Here is a 14,325-nt window from a genome sequence, read left to right as displayed (position 1 = left end):
AGCAGCCACAGCTGGGACTTCGGCTGGAGCAGCCACAGCTGGGACTTCGGCTGGAGCAGCCACAGCTGGGACTTCGGCTGGAGCAGCCACAGCTGGGGCTACTGCTGGTGCAGGCGCAACCGTAGCAGGTGTAGCTGGAGGAGCCTCGACATCCGCAGTAGGTGCCTCGACCTGTAACAAACAAAGTTGAATTAAGCATGAAGGTCATAGCTATCGTGCTCAGTCATTGAGTATGGAAGGGTATGTTGAGATCTCGCCTTACCGGTCTCGGTTCAGCGGTGGGAGGCTCTGACATTGGCAGGGGAGGCAGAGGGTCCGTTTTAGCAGCCGGTTCCTTCGATGTTTCAGCTGCAAGTGTAGCACCTAATTCAGCCTACACCAAAAACATTATAAGTTAGTTAGATTTTAATATGACCGTGAGATGCATCGGTGGAAATGTTTATTTTCACCTCATTACAACGTTATCAATTCCTCCGTCAAATTACTTCACCACGCAACAATTTCGTATTTACGTGGAGGGGGGGGGGGAGGGGTAGGTAAGGTCTATCGAGAAATCTGTTCATTCATTACGCATACTGTTGTTACCTCAGGCTTGGCTGCGTGAGGCACCGATGTTAATACGGGCCGTGGCACCGAATTCGTCCTAGCAACTGTTTCCTTTGCTACTCCAGTTGCGGCTGGTTCTGTCTAAAAGACGGCACCGAACGAAACACTTAGCTCGTCGTACGTTTATTAACAAAGTAATCGGAAAAACTTCGTACACGCTTCTTACTTTTCGTGATGTCAAAAGACACATGACACAATTCATAATGCATAGCATTCAACACAGCAACAGCAACGATTATTTTAATCATTCTCACATTAAACTTCTATCCTCTCACCAGAGGGCCTACGCAGTGGGCCACCGTCGAGGAACCCATTAACGCAGCTGAAGCTACTGCTGATGGTTTCGGCGCAATCGGCGTTAAAAGTGTCGCCGGGGCAGCTGGCGAAGCATCAGCAACAGCAGCAGCTGAGGCCGGAATATCCGTAATGGATGGAGCAACCCGGATCGGCCGAGACGCCTCCGGCGCAGGAGAAGGAGGCTCCCCGGGAAGGAGAGCTGGGTGCGCATTGGGATGACCAACGTAATGTGCAACCATTGAAATCTGGTCCGCCATATCTATTTGGCTAGTGGCTTGCTCGTATCAGGAGTGCGACGAACCAATCTGAGCGAAAAGCGCGATTACAACTCTTAGTTAGGTCGAATCATTGCGCTTCACTGGGCCGAGTTAAAGAAATCTCAGTCACTAAATCTGCTAACGACCGCCACCGTTCGGAGCAACCAGCTAAAAGTATCTGAAAGACTGTACTACCCGGCGGTCCTCTTAACCAGACTCAAAACGAATCACCAGTAAGGGTGGAAGCCAGCCGAAAGTGAGTGAAACAAGCTTCGTTTGACGAGAACAACGGCGATCGTGCTATGGTATACAATCTACGCATACATTTAGAACCAGCCAGGAACACGGGCGTAAAGCTAGGTGTTTCACTTTTACACCGCTGCCCTCGTGTGTATATTTTACGTTCGGCGCAGTCCGGATAAACGAAGAGAAACCTCTCTCAGATGGCCTTTCTATCGCTCGGCGAATAAACGAGGCCTAACTTACAGTGAATAACATACAATGACTAACGGTTATCATAAGACAGCAATACAATTTAGCAAAGACTATTAGAATAGGAGGTCTTCAAATGCCCTCAAGCGAGGTTGTCCATATGAAGAACAAAACCTTGCACAAGAATTATCTAAATTTATTATAATATAATAATAAATTATCATACATATAATATAACGTCTAGGGTACGCGTACTGCCAGTATTTGCTAGCCAGATCGAAAGGTTTTATATTCGATTACCATGTACAAATATGTATTTGTATGTATTTTCGCTTAACGGGACTTAACGGCAAAAAGTAACTGTCTTCAGATTAGAAAACGGAGCAAACTTACTCCACTTAATAGCAAAAGGTGGAATAATTGTCATGGCCTGTTCAAGTACAGATCCAGGAGCTGCCAGATCGAATCAATATTTCAATCTGCATAGGAGCCTCTCCTCTTACAAAGAGTTAAAAGCTCAAGTGCAAGTATTTAGACTGTTTTTAGTACAATCTTAAGAGTAATAACATTAATTTTTATTGAAAAGCAACGTATCAAAAAAGAACTTTATTATATTAACGTCTAGCATCAACATAATAAAGTGCGTTTAATAATAACATAATAAAGGATCTAAGTGTTAAAAAAAAGGGCGAAGCAAGAAGGTAAGTTTGCGAGGTTCCGATAAAACAAGGCTCACATTCTTTTTCTTTACTATTTAAACGAACTAGAAAATTCTGCAGTAAATTACGTCGATGACCAGTACATAAACGTATAGCAAACGATGAATATGTTCAGTGTTACGTTCTATTTGGTATTTAGTACCCCACGTCCAATTCGGAAGTCATTATCGATAACGACTTCAACTTTGACGTCCTCTATGCTAAACGCGGCCGGCCGCTAAAAGGCTTGCCTTAATCCGTTGAGGGGAAACGCGTACGAAACAAGCGTTCGCTCTTGAGCGCATCGGCTAAGGTGGAATGCAGCGACCATTGATCAAACATTTCCTTTTACCATACGATTAATAACCCGATCTGGCTAGCGATCTGAAGAACCAGCAGTTTGTTTGGCCGTCCTGATATAAGCGCATAAACTAGTGCCAGTAAACAAGTGATAGTGTCAACCTAGTTTTAGGTCCGCGCAGACTGAAAAGCGACGCAGAACGAATACGGAGAAAGCCAAGAAGATTCAGGTAGTGAAATTCTCCTCCTACGACATGCGGGCTGAGGCTCTCGATGCGTCCAGAAAGAGCTTCTAAAAGTTTGACAAGAGACAGCATTTCCGTGAGCTCTGATAACTATATTTACACATGATTAAATTCCTTATTGTTGAAAAGATGCTGCATATCAATTTGTAGTGATTACCAACCATTATAAAACTCTAGCGGCGCTTCTAATACTAATCTACCCTGGTGTTACCATTAATTCTACATGTCACTACATTGGCTCATATCAGATAGGGCAATTCTATTTGCTTATGCTCGTATGCCTTTGAAGCCAATGGCGTCCAAAATTACCTCGTTGCAACAGCTATCTGTGTAGCGAGGAGGTCAGTGCCGCTTTGTTCTACTTTTTGCGACTCAACTGTTCCTACGGTTATCGCGTGTGGCTGCCGAAGCAGCTTGTAGCCTGATTGATCAGCGTGTTGCTGCCCTGATTGGTACGGGGAGTTATACCGGGCTCAGTACGGATACCGTCCTGAATTTCTTTGTGTTTGCTAGTAGCAAGCGACCCTGTGCCCGACATTAGCACATCACCGAAATTCGCGATGACTCTATGGGGTCCGTGGCTCGACTATCGGCTTTCCGCTAGTTGCAAAGCTCTAATCACGATCGCATATAGCTTGCGTTATGCGTGTGAAATAATGAGAAGTCTTTCTGCCGAAAGCCCGAATCCCGAGCTGTCTATCGCGGGTTGTACAGCATAGTATATGTACAGCAGCGTGACTCATACGTGAGTCGTTGCGTGCCTGCGTTCTTTCGTGTACACGGCCCAAATATCACAATACGAATTTACATATTCGACGAAAACCAACACGAAGAGCATCTATTTCGGGCAGGCCATGGAGAAATCGACGAGTACAAATCTTGTAAGGTAAACATATGAAATGCTTTTTTGTCGCCGCTATTGGCCTGAACAAGTGGGATGAATGATCGACAGATTACTGGATAGTTGAAGTGAGCTTACAGCTGTTCTTGCAATGTAACATTCAGTATAATCTTGACTTTCCAGCTAGTTTAGGAGCCGGACGACCCAGGAAACGGTGTAGAGGACCACGAAGACGAGTGATCGTTGTGTTGTTGCCCACCCGAAGCTAAGCGCGTCGGTGAGATTCCCCATTGCTATCAGTGTCGCTGCGTCTGCACGAATAACCGCACTACAGCCTTCATCTTAGTCACCTAGAAAATGACAATTTAATCTACAATTGTGACCCCGCATTAGCTCATGCGCGCGCGTCGAAGACCTTCGCGTTACTTCAAATCTGCATTGGGGCACAGCCAGATCGAGACAGACGCTCACCGTAGGTGACTTTACGTTTGATGGGTAACCAATGCGGAATGCTAAACCCCGTCTTGCATCCCGTTGCCGCTGTTGCAACCATCGTTCATGTTAACTGATAGCGGAGGAAGCCAGAGTAGAAAGGCCAGATACACGACAAAATCCGACAGGGTGCTCACTCAACGAGAAGATGCCGTTTTACAGCCAGCCCCACTTACTAAATAAAGCTATGCATAGGCCAGTACGATATGACACACTGATGCATACACATTGTATAGATGCAATACAACACTGGTGCCTGTTAGGCAGCACCTGTGTGCAGGACCAGCCTGTTAGAACGGGAAATGTCTGCTTTTAGACTAGGTACGCCTGTTACGTTTGATGAAGAGGTTTGCATACATTTCTGATCAACGATTTAGCGTGAAAGCCAAGATTCATAGTTACAATATGTCTATGTGCGTATCTATTTTCAAAGGGCTGTAATAACGACAGCGATATATGCCATTAAGGGCTGTTCCCATTCCTAAAATGATTTCCAGCACTTTCCTAACCTTGAGACACACGAGCAACGTCTAAGGGTGTGCGAGACTGTGCCAGTGACCAAAGGCAAAGGTCAGCTGCCTTAAATAAAGGGGTCGCAGTCATGATACTGACCTAGGTCTCTCCAAGATTTAGACATCGACTGACACTGAATACGGCAGCAGTATTGGGTACTTAATGCTACATTGTAGGACTGGCATGATGGCTGTACGTTACGTTTACTGCAATTGAAATATATTCATCATCCACGGAAAGTGCGCCTCTACTGATATTGTAATAATTACTTTTTGGGACCTGCAGAATCCTCTGCAGGCCAGTCAAAATATGGGTTTCTTATGAAACACACTAAATAGAAATGTGCTGTCAAAATAAATCTAAATGGATCTCCAGCTTATTTCCAATAACGTCGAGTTCAAGCAACTTGAAAATCGCGATACGCCGGTGACTTCCGATCACAGAAACAAATAAAGCAATTGTATTTCCCTTCAGATTTTTCCGGCAGAAGTGGCACATGCAACGTCATTCAGACACAATACACAAGGCCGATTGGCCAAGAAGTTCTAGGTGAAGAATGAAAGGTTCCGGCAGCAATCTTTAGGGCGACCCAGGACAACGAGGACCACGACGGCATGGCAATTAAAGAGATGTTGTATGCAATCACTCGTTCCGTGTCAACGTTTTTCCAAAGTGTCGTGATCTACATACTCATGCGCTTCAAAAGTACAAGCTCTTCAACTCTGCCTGGTTATTCTGCATCAGATGTTCAAAGTAAGCCAATACGAAACACTGATTGAATACGACCGTTTACAGAAGCGAGCTATCGCAAACAGCTGTCATGTTATAGTGGTGTTCGGTCTTCACTGAGGAACGATATTGAGGAAGATTTCGTTGTTAATTGATTCGTTGTTGGTCGCCGCCAGCAGCATTTATCGTTAATCAGACATAGCTCGGCTATATTTCAATGTATTCACTATGGCCGTGCGTGTAATATAGAATTACGTTCGGCTGCTTACCGGCAGCGACGTCTGATAACATCGCAGCGTCTGTATAAAATAATTGAAACGCGAAGCAATGATGTGAGCTGGAGATAGCGTTTCGCACTTGACGCACTGCTCTTGCGCCGTTCTGAGTAAACATCAGATCTGGTTTGTAACTGGTTGGTCATTATGTAGCTGTATAGGGAGAAGCTAGGAATACGCGTGCTAGCGTTAGCTCAGATGTGAAGGCGGCAGTCTCACAGCCAAGAACAGCGCCCAAAGGCTATTTTCAGAGTGTAGCAACGATACTAAAACTATTTTCAAACGCGATGAAGTATCAGACTTCACCACACAAGAATGCTTTCTATCCGCCGCACGGAAAGGTGCCATGGAGATTTCTGCATAAAGATAACTGCTACTCGATTCAGGTAATTTCTATCTAGAAATTAAATTTATATATATATAGAAATGGTAGCCTATCGAAACTACTGTTGACGTAGATGAGTTGTTTGAAACCCAACAGTTGGCAGGTGAACGAACTGGAGAATGGTAGGCTTGATAGTCGTAGTTCAACACGTGCCACGCCAGCTTATGCACCAAACAGCACAAATGTTACTACCGTAAAATAAACAAGAGACGCAGTGAGAAGCAATGTTTAAGAACGTAATCTGATGTATTCTGACAACGTTGCGGTCATTTATGCGAAACATTTGTGTATAGGGTTCGGTGACAGGACTAAAATTGGGCTCATGCGTACAAGATCTGTACTGGGCTAAAAAGTTCGCCTAAGTAAGCGGAATAACGAAAGCAAGAAGCATACCTCTATTCCAGCAAGTCATTGCTGCTGTCTATTAGCCTTACCCATTTCATTCAAGCAACTTGGACGTATTTGTCGTCAGCCGAGAAAAACGTAAATATGAACCTCCATTAAGAATCAATGAAGACTAAACAATAGACAACACGTATTTACAAGAACTGCAGCTTCCGTGAAGCATCCGCTTGTTGCTGGAAGTTCTCTCTAACTTTCTGCGACGTGGACATTTCGGGCGAAAGATCTATACGGTGTTCTTATTTCGACGGTGCATGTGCTTATATTAATCTTGTTACTAATCGAAGCGATCCTCTAAAGCTTATTAGTAGCCTAATAGGACCACGATGCTGAACGACAAACGAAGTATTGTTATCCCAGAAATCGCAGAAAGCAATGATTACGCTATCTGATCACGTCTACGAGGATCTGACAGCGCATTATGTAGCCACATGAGCTTATGGTACATCCCAGAATTAGAAGAACGCCTAAGGCTAGTGAATTTCCTTTTGCATAGAAGGCCAGTTGTATTGCTTGCTTGGACAACTACAGATAATGAATGATTGATAAAAATTGGAAAGCTGACAGCAGTCCTTCACGATTAGCGCGATTACTATCAACTTGTGTATAAAGTTGGCAACTTGTCGGCCAAAGCTAAATTTTTCCTTTAGTTCCAGATTAACCTTCACAAAGACTGACCTATAGGAGACGCTGTTAGCAATATTCGACCCGGCTTATTCCAAAGTGTTCCCTATCAAAACTGCTTTTGTATGTATCGCTTACGAGAGAGCTGGCGGCACTTTTTCTGGAAAACTATTATATCAATTTGTGACCTTCAAGCTTCATCGTTAGTCTGACTGTTCAGTAACAGAGTGTAATTGTTCTCTGTAACTACTTATTTCTTAGCCTATCCAGCACAGAACTGATTTTATGCTATTGGCGCGTGAAAACCACCTTCCATAGGAATATTTACTTCTAATCTAAACAGCTAAATGCTTAGATAGCCTTATTTTTGGCACGCTGTTTTTGGGCTTTTTTTTAGCCAGACTAGCTTACGCAGAACGCAATGTCCCTTAATTTCTCAGTTACTTATAAACATTGACTGCCAAGAAAGAAATTATTTTACCACTTCAATAACAATGATTAGCGTAGAGTGTAAATTAGTACGTACTTCTACAGCGGCTGCTCCAATAGCGACTGTTGTGACTCCAGTGATGTCACCTCCAGCGATCTCACCTTCTGCAGCCTGCGGTCAAAACAAACACCAACACACGTTTAGCTTGGATAGTTGTAGTAGACATTGAGTCCGTCCGCAAAACCCATTTGATACTACAGATTTTATATAGGCATTATTTCGTAGCGGTAACTTTTTTTTGTTACGTTTTACTGTAATCACAAAGCAACTACGCAAAATAAAAGGAAGTTACCTTTGCAAGACAGAAGTATTATACTACGATTTGACAGCATTTTCCTTGTGTAGTAATTTATGACACTAGCGTATGTATCATATAAGTAAAATTTGTTGTTTAGTAACTTGAATAAACCAGCAGCCCATATTTACTAGGTTAATTTAGACAGCTTATGTTAAGATGTTGAAAATTTACCGACGGGACGCGCTGAAAGTAATTTACCTTTTGGTTTTTGTTCTTGTTTGCATTTCCTGGACCCTTTGAGGATTCCGTCACAGTGGCCTTCTGCTTCGATCTAATTTGACCCATCCTGATGCTATACAGCGGCGATGTACTTTTGCTTGACGACTGTTTAGATGACTATTTCTAATAGAAATTCAGTAGAGCACAAATCAAATCAAAAATGACACATGGTTAATATTGGGGGTGTTAATTGTGTTTATCATGAAGGCTAGGTCTATAAAGGTAGAGAGAAAAAAACCGCATGAGTATATTTTTATAATTGAAACCTTCAAAAGGCTTTACAGCGTCTGCAGATTACACTCATTTATAGAACTACTCACGAGTAAACTGATGAGCGAATTGTCAATTAGCGCTCGGCGGATATTGTGTGCGTTTTTCTAAATTACATTTTTATAATGCTCCCTATCAATAACAATTGGAGCGGAATGTTTCTCCCGAAACGTTTTGATAAGCTTTATTACGGTGCTCCATGGGTACGTGAGAGCCTTTTATTTGACAGAATCGTTCGTTTGAAGGCAATGGCCGACAGAGCAGCGTAGCTCGCCAATAAATTGTGCATTATCTTATTGTGGCTTGAACAGCGCTATAACAGTTACTATTTTCTTAAACTTCATTATAGCATGCCTACAATAAAGACTACTAACTCCGTGTGACTAACAGCGTACGACTCAGTCATTTGTTTAGACACAGACAACATTGAGCATGTAGCGTTCGCACAATTCAAACATTTCTACCGGAAAAATGAAATAAATTAGACAAAAAAAAATACTGCGTAAGCAAAGCAAGTGATACTAGTGGCTCGTATGGTTATGACTTTTATATATATATGGGCCAGCCGACCACTGGCTTGATACAAATACTTTTGGCTGAGACATTTTCCCATAGACGAATCATACTGTTCGATGGCTAAAATTTTAAGTTTGCTAAAGGATCAATAATACAGCTCATTAGACGCACGTAACAGGGATTAGAAAACAGTCAACTAATAATAGTAATGGTGAATATAGATCAAATCACCGATTGAGAAACACCAGTGAAGGGGCACGTTATTTCTCCATTTTGTTGACCAGGTGTTCTAGGACAGCGTTATCTAATAGCAACGCCTGGCTTGATGCGCTTCAATGAATCAGAGATGTACGCTGCAGTAGTTCGAAGAATTAGCGTTCGCAGACAACGAATCAAACTATCGGCAATAGCCTACTAATCAATACTAAAACAACGAACGAATGGCGTGTCACAAATTCAAACATAATTTCATCGTTGTGACCGCCGGAGATTGATGGATGGTTATTATATGACGAAGCAACCCAATTGAAATAGTGTCGCTCAATTGTCGGAAATCTCTATTGGTTGTAAAGTTCAGGTCGACAAGGCGACCAATGGCTGCTATTGTTAATCAGCTGTTGATCTTAATGATTACCCATGGGACGATAGCAACAACCAAGATAACACCGTTAAGTGAAAAAAATCCTAGGAAAATCTACCGGGCTTATTTCCTGTCCCCTATACCTTATTCTCAGTGCTTTTTATACATTCTACCCACATGTATTTTTGCTTTTTACTAATTGCTACTAAAAGAATAAGAAGGCTGTTCCAAAGCGGCGTGGGGGGGGGGGGGGGGCAATACCTAAATGTGCACGGCGACAACCAGATCACATCGTATGATGCATATCGTTCGCATTTTCAAGAATCGTTATAATAGTCAATATTGAGGAGGACGAGCGAGCGGCCAGACGACAGCGGAGTTGTATGTATGTTGTGTCGGAAGGGTTCGTGGATTAGCGATCTACGTGCCAGAACAATTTCGAAATTTTAGCAAACCCGTAGCGTGGCAAGTTCGGTGTGACGCTACGAAGTTCTGGAAAGTTCGAATAGACGCATATCTGAACGACTACAGCGTTGAATATGATATTTGATAGGTGAACGTGTTGCGAACGGATATATTCAGTGAAAACCATACTGCCTATTCGAATGGCTACATAATAATAATAATAATGCTATTTTACGTTACCGCTGAAGACGCGGAATGAACGGGACATAGTAACCTAGACCAGTTGCTAATTTTAACGACAGGTACATGGTCCCTGAACATGTCCTTGCTTTTTATCACTCCAGCCTTGTCTCATAATTTAGAATTAGCCATCATGACCGGAATCATTGACAATAAACATAGTAGAAAAGGATATATTGGGACGGTGTGGGCGATGATAACCAAAGCCGCTACTTAATCATCAAGATAATACTTTATAGCCTATTTCAGTGCATCAAATAGAACGAGCGTAAATGACCAGTACTTATCTCTCAAAAAATGGCCTCGAAATGCCGCGTGAGATCAGAGTGAAAAGGCGTTTAAGATAATTAATCATCACCGTCATATTAGTATTTTCTCCTTCAGAGCAAAAAATAAACCCTCTACGCCAGCATCTTTTCGACATTTGGGTGTAAGACCTTCAAAAAACGAAAAACAAGTGCAACGGTTTCGACGACATTCGATCTTTCGCCGAATACCTAATTTCCATCACATTATTCCTATATGGATCATTTAGGACAGCCTTATTGCAGCATAGGCCTATCATATAATATATAGTATGGGAAGCAGCACTACACTGTCTCTTTCAGGTGCGTGGCGTCTGTAACTGTGTGTCAGGCACAATAATGCTGATACGAGACCTGGATACGTCCATTGACTGCAGTGCCTTTTCTCGCATTACTTCGCTCCCAGCAGTCCAATACAAATACTAGTTAGGAGAGGTCCGTAACGATGTTACTTCTAGACAAGGCATGTATTAGGCATTAACTATGAGCTCGAAATTTATGGTGAATCCAATGACGAGTTTCAAGTATGCCATTTGGCTAGCGCCAGTGAAGGCACAGGAAAAACGTTTTTTTGGTAAAGCAATATCGACATTCGCCAACCACATCACGATTCCATTACGGGTTGCTGGGTTTCATACACACATATATCGGCACATTATTTAGGGCTTTTCATGGACGCTAAAGTGTAGACTGGACTTTTGCACAGGGAATGTTTATGACAACTTGTTCCAGTATGTTTACGATATATGCCAGCGTAGATATAAGCCGTCGGCGTCGCCTAGAAACGAAAAGACGGCCAACACTATTTCCACACCTGGCTCGTAACCCATTCGCTTGCTAACCTGACGCTAATATATCGAACATTCACAGTAACTTTAGCAAATGTTTCTACGGCACGATTCAGCAATGATACTATTGAATTATTATCATGATTTCGTGTTGCTTCCAGCGTAGCGACAGACTGAAAGCTAACTTTGAAAGTGGGTTGTTTCTATGTCCCGTGCCTGAGTTCGGGTTAGTGACAAAAAATCGTCGCGCTCCAATCCATCATGGGCTTGAACCGATCAGTTCGTGACGCATCAAAAATAACAGTAGTAAAAATCGTAATATGATAAACGCGTCGGATCTAGATCATTTGCGGCCTTCAACAGTTCCGTAGACGAAGATCTGAGCAGACGAAGCGAAAAGCTGATATATTCATTAGCTGAGTACAGGCTTGCCAGTAATTAAATGACGTGTTCTACTCGAGAACAGTCCTCAATCTTTATTATGCACTGATTGACTTCGGAAAAGGGATATCGGGACAGGCTTTTCCGAAGTCAATCAGTTTATAATGAAGACTACGGACTTGTTTGTTGAATAGAACATGTCATTTATCTTCTGGTTTTTAATTCGATCTTCGATTTTAAGAGTCGATATTATTGGAAACATCTATCCTTATGTCAGTTTCGATGATATACGAGTGAGTGGAGCTGACAAACGGCACGCTCACCCACGATGCTTGCTCAGTCTTTAACGACAAAATTATGCGTGTGTTAACACCGATGCGGTCGCTTTTGCTTTTTCCATCTCTGCAGAGTACGACGCTGCTGTCATGTATCCATCCCTATGCAGGGTAATTTTGATTTTATTGAATAATCGAAACCGGAACATTCTTCAACAAATTCAACATGAAAACTTATGAGAAATCAATCAGGAATGATTCAACCGGATGTCTTCTTTCGAACGGGGTGGAAACGCAAATCATATAGCCACGACGATGCTTCAGTCGGCGAAAACATTTTGCTGTTTATGTAACGATGGCTCAGTTTGAGTTCGAGGTACTACCAAAAATACAAGCCATATATTGACAGGCCAGATCCAGCAAACGATGTCTCTTCAGGCAAAACGCTTCACCAAACGGCTAGCGAGGCCCATTACTTTGTTAGCTACACTGGTCTAACGTGTGTGCATTCTCTTCCGCTTAATTAACTCCATACTTCCGTTTCAATTCCCAGCTTCTTGCATCGAACCCGCTCAGCGTCCGAATGCCGCTTACGCGCTGTACCAAACAATCACGTATAATGTCATTCTGAAACATTTTGTATGCTGCTAAATAAAGTTGCCAACGCTAGCAGACGACGCATTGGTAAGCGCTCCCGCCTATCGGTGCTGGGATCAAAATGTCTTAAAAATTTGACACTTGATCTAGATAGGGTAGAATATGTTGCTTTGCGTCGATTTTCCAATGTTGTCGTTGCCTTAAGAAAAAAATACTTTTTTTTTTTGGATGGTTATGATTTCATAGCGACGCTAAAACCACCCCAGTCTAGTTTCTGGGTTTTACTGCGCTTTGCGGTTACTCGACGCTGCTTCAACGTTGAAGCACCCGCAAGCGACCCGATTTTAAGTGATCAGCGAAAATTTTCGCTGCATTATACGTGGCAGTCAGGCCCCCGAAGCATAGATTCAAGCAAAAGTACAGGCTTCGTAAGATTGTCCACCAGCGATCTTACATTCAAAAATACTATTCAGTCATACGCTTTAGACCTTTAATACTATCTGTTTACACAAGTAAGAGGTTCAATGAATTTGCGGGGACATATAGCAAAGACTGTTGAGCTTTTTTCCGTTGTTAGTTACGGAAACGAATTGCGTAACTTGCCAATGCAAAAACAAAAAAAAAGAACCTTTATATAAAATAAGGATATACACTCGCTATTTAATTGCAATGCCATATACTTCAAAATGTATTTTTTCTAAAGAAAAAATATTTTTAAATCTTAGTGACACTCATCAATAGACCTAATTGCTTTGCGATCCTGTCATCAACTACAACATAGCTACTCGCAGTAATCATGCGTGCTCTGTGCTCTGTTCGTGCCTTTATAGCTAGCATAATCGTAGATCCTAGACGTTGTCAAAATCTGCCTACTTTTCCAGAAAATCTCTAGTAGACAAAGCGCTGCCAGTCTCGAGGCGTACTGCTCAACTAATGAAGTATATTATGTGTATTGCTTCTCAAACAGGTCGCGACCTTCTGTTACTCGCCGTAAACCTATATATATGTACGATCGTACCGCCGAACTTGACAGCCTTCTCGGCCTGGCTATCAGTACATTTTTTCGGCTATCGCGACTTCCTTTACCGCGCAGAGTGTGCACTCCTGGTAGGAGGCGGAGGGAAAAGGTAAAGCTTTTTCGCCAACGGCGAATTCGTGACTTGCAACTTCGCCACCCATTGCTGCGTTTCGAATAGCAACAACTTGAACGACAGTAGCTATCGTTTTGTACTTCAGGCTTACGGGCAGAGGTAGCTATATTATTGCGCCGCAATTATGCTACGGCACTTCACTGCTCTGGACACACAGGCAGGCGTTTTTTTCTTCAATTGTTTTTTGCAGACTCGCTCGTCCAGTGCTTGATGCAGTTTGCTCAGTCGCACTGTTTGAGAGGTCGGTTCAATGCACCGAGACAACTGTCATCGTTTTTGACTAGCCACCCAGTTAGAGAGGCTGAGGGGTTGAACGGGCCGTAGCAATGAGTACGCCTATTTTGCTGAACCGACCTGAACGGCCAGACTAGTCTTTCAGTGTACTCATTAGTGGTACCCGATCGGCTGTTGGAGGTTAGCCGACGAGCGTCAACATCTCGGAGAGGATGACATCGACACGACTTGCGCTAGATCATTGCCAAGGACCGACCATCGCTTGTGCTTAGGTCGCGTTCGTTGCTCCTGCTGCCGAAACATAAATCGCAGGTCAGGCAGGCGCGCCGTCAATGCAGCAAATTTCACAAACAGACGAACTGATGTACCATATTTTCTCATTCGATGCTTTCGTAGGGGTGCGCACACTTCACCTCGATAGGTAAAACCGTGCACGCATCTAGCTAGAACGCTAACACCCTCATGACGTACTTCTACGTA

The 14,325-nt window shown here is 42.9% G+C and overlaps 2 protein-coding genes across 4 annotated transcripts in view; one reads left to right on the top strand and one right to left on the bottom strand.

The window, feature by feature from the left end:
• Window positions 1-6: 6 nt before the first annotated feature.
• LOC111272239 (uncharacterized) lies at window positions 7-1,355 on the bottom strand (the record flags this gene model as incomplete). Its single annotated transcript, XM_086973206.1, has 4 exons — window positions 882-1,355; window positions 586-687; window positions 263-373; window positions 7-171 (listed from the first exon to the last, which is right to left on the bottom strand). Coding segments are annotated over exons 1-4 (657 nt in total), but the record flags the coding sequence as incomplete, so codon positions are not given.
• Window positions 1,356-5,666: 4,311 nt separating this feature from the next.
• Window positions 5,667-14,325, top strand: part of LOC147751886 (uncharacterized) — a 53,978-nt gene continuing 45,319 nt past the window's right edge. The window contains exons 1-2 of one of the 3 annotated variants that reach the window (XM_086973207.1): window positions 5,667-6,071; window positions 13,428-13,587. In XM_086973207.1, coding sequence (XP_086829333.1) covers window positions 6,001-6,071; window positions 13,428-13,587 — 231 coding nt within the window. In that variant the 5' untranslated portion in view covers window positions 5,667-6,000. Of the gene's footprint in view, window positions 6,072-11,729; window positions 13,588-14,325 lie in introns of those variants that run through there. The other 2 variants (XM_086973209.1, XR_015315657.1) reach the window with 2 other exon arrangements.

Source organism: Varroa jacobsoni, unplaced genomic scaffold (assembly GCF_002532875.2).
Source record: "Varroa jacobsoni isolate VJ856 unplaced genomic scaffold, vjacob_1.0 contig01850, whole genome shotgun sequence".
NCBI lineage: Eukaryota > Metazoa > Arthropoda > Arachnida > Mesostigmata > Varroidae > Varroa > Varroa jacobsoni.
This window is presented reverse-complemented; position numbering and strand designations above follow the sequence as displayed.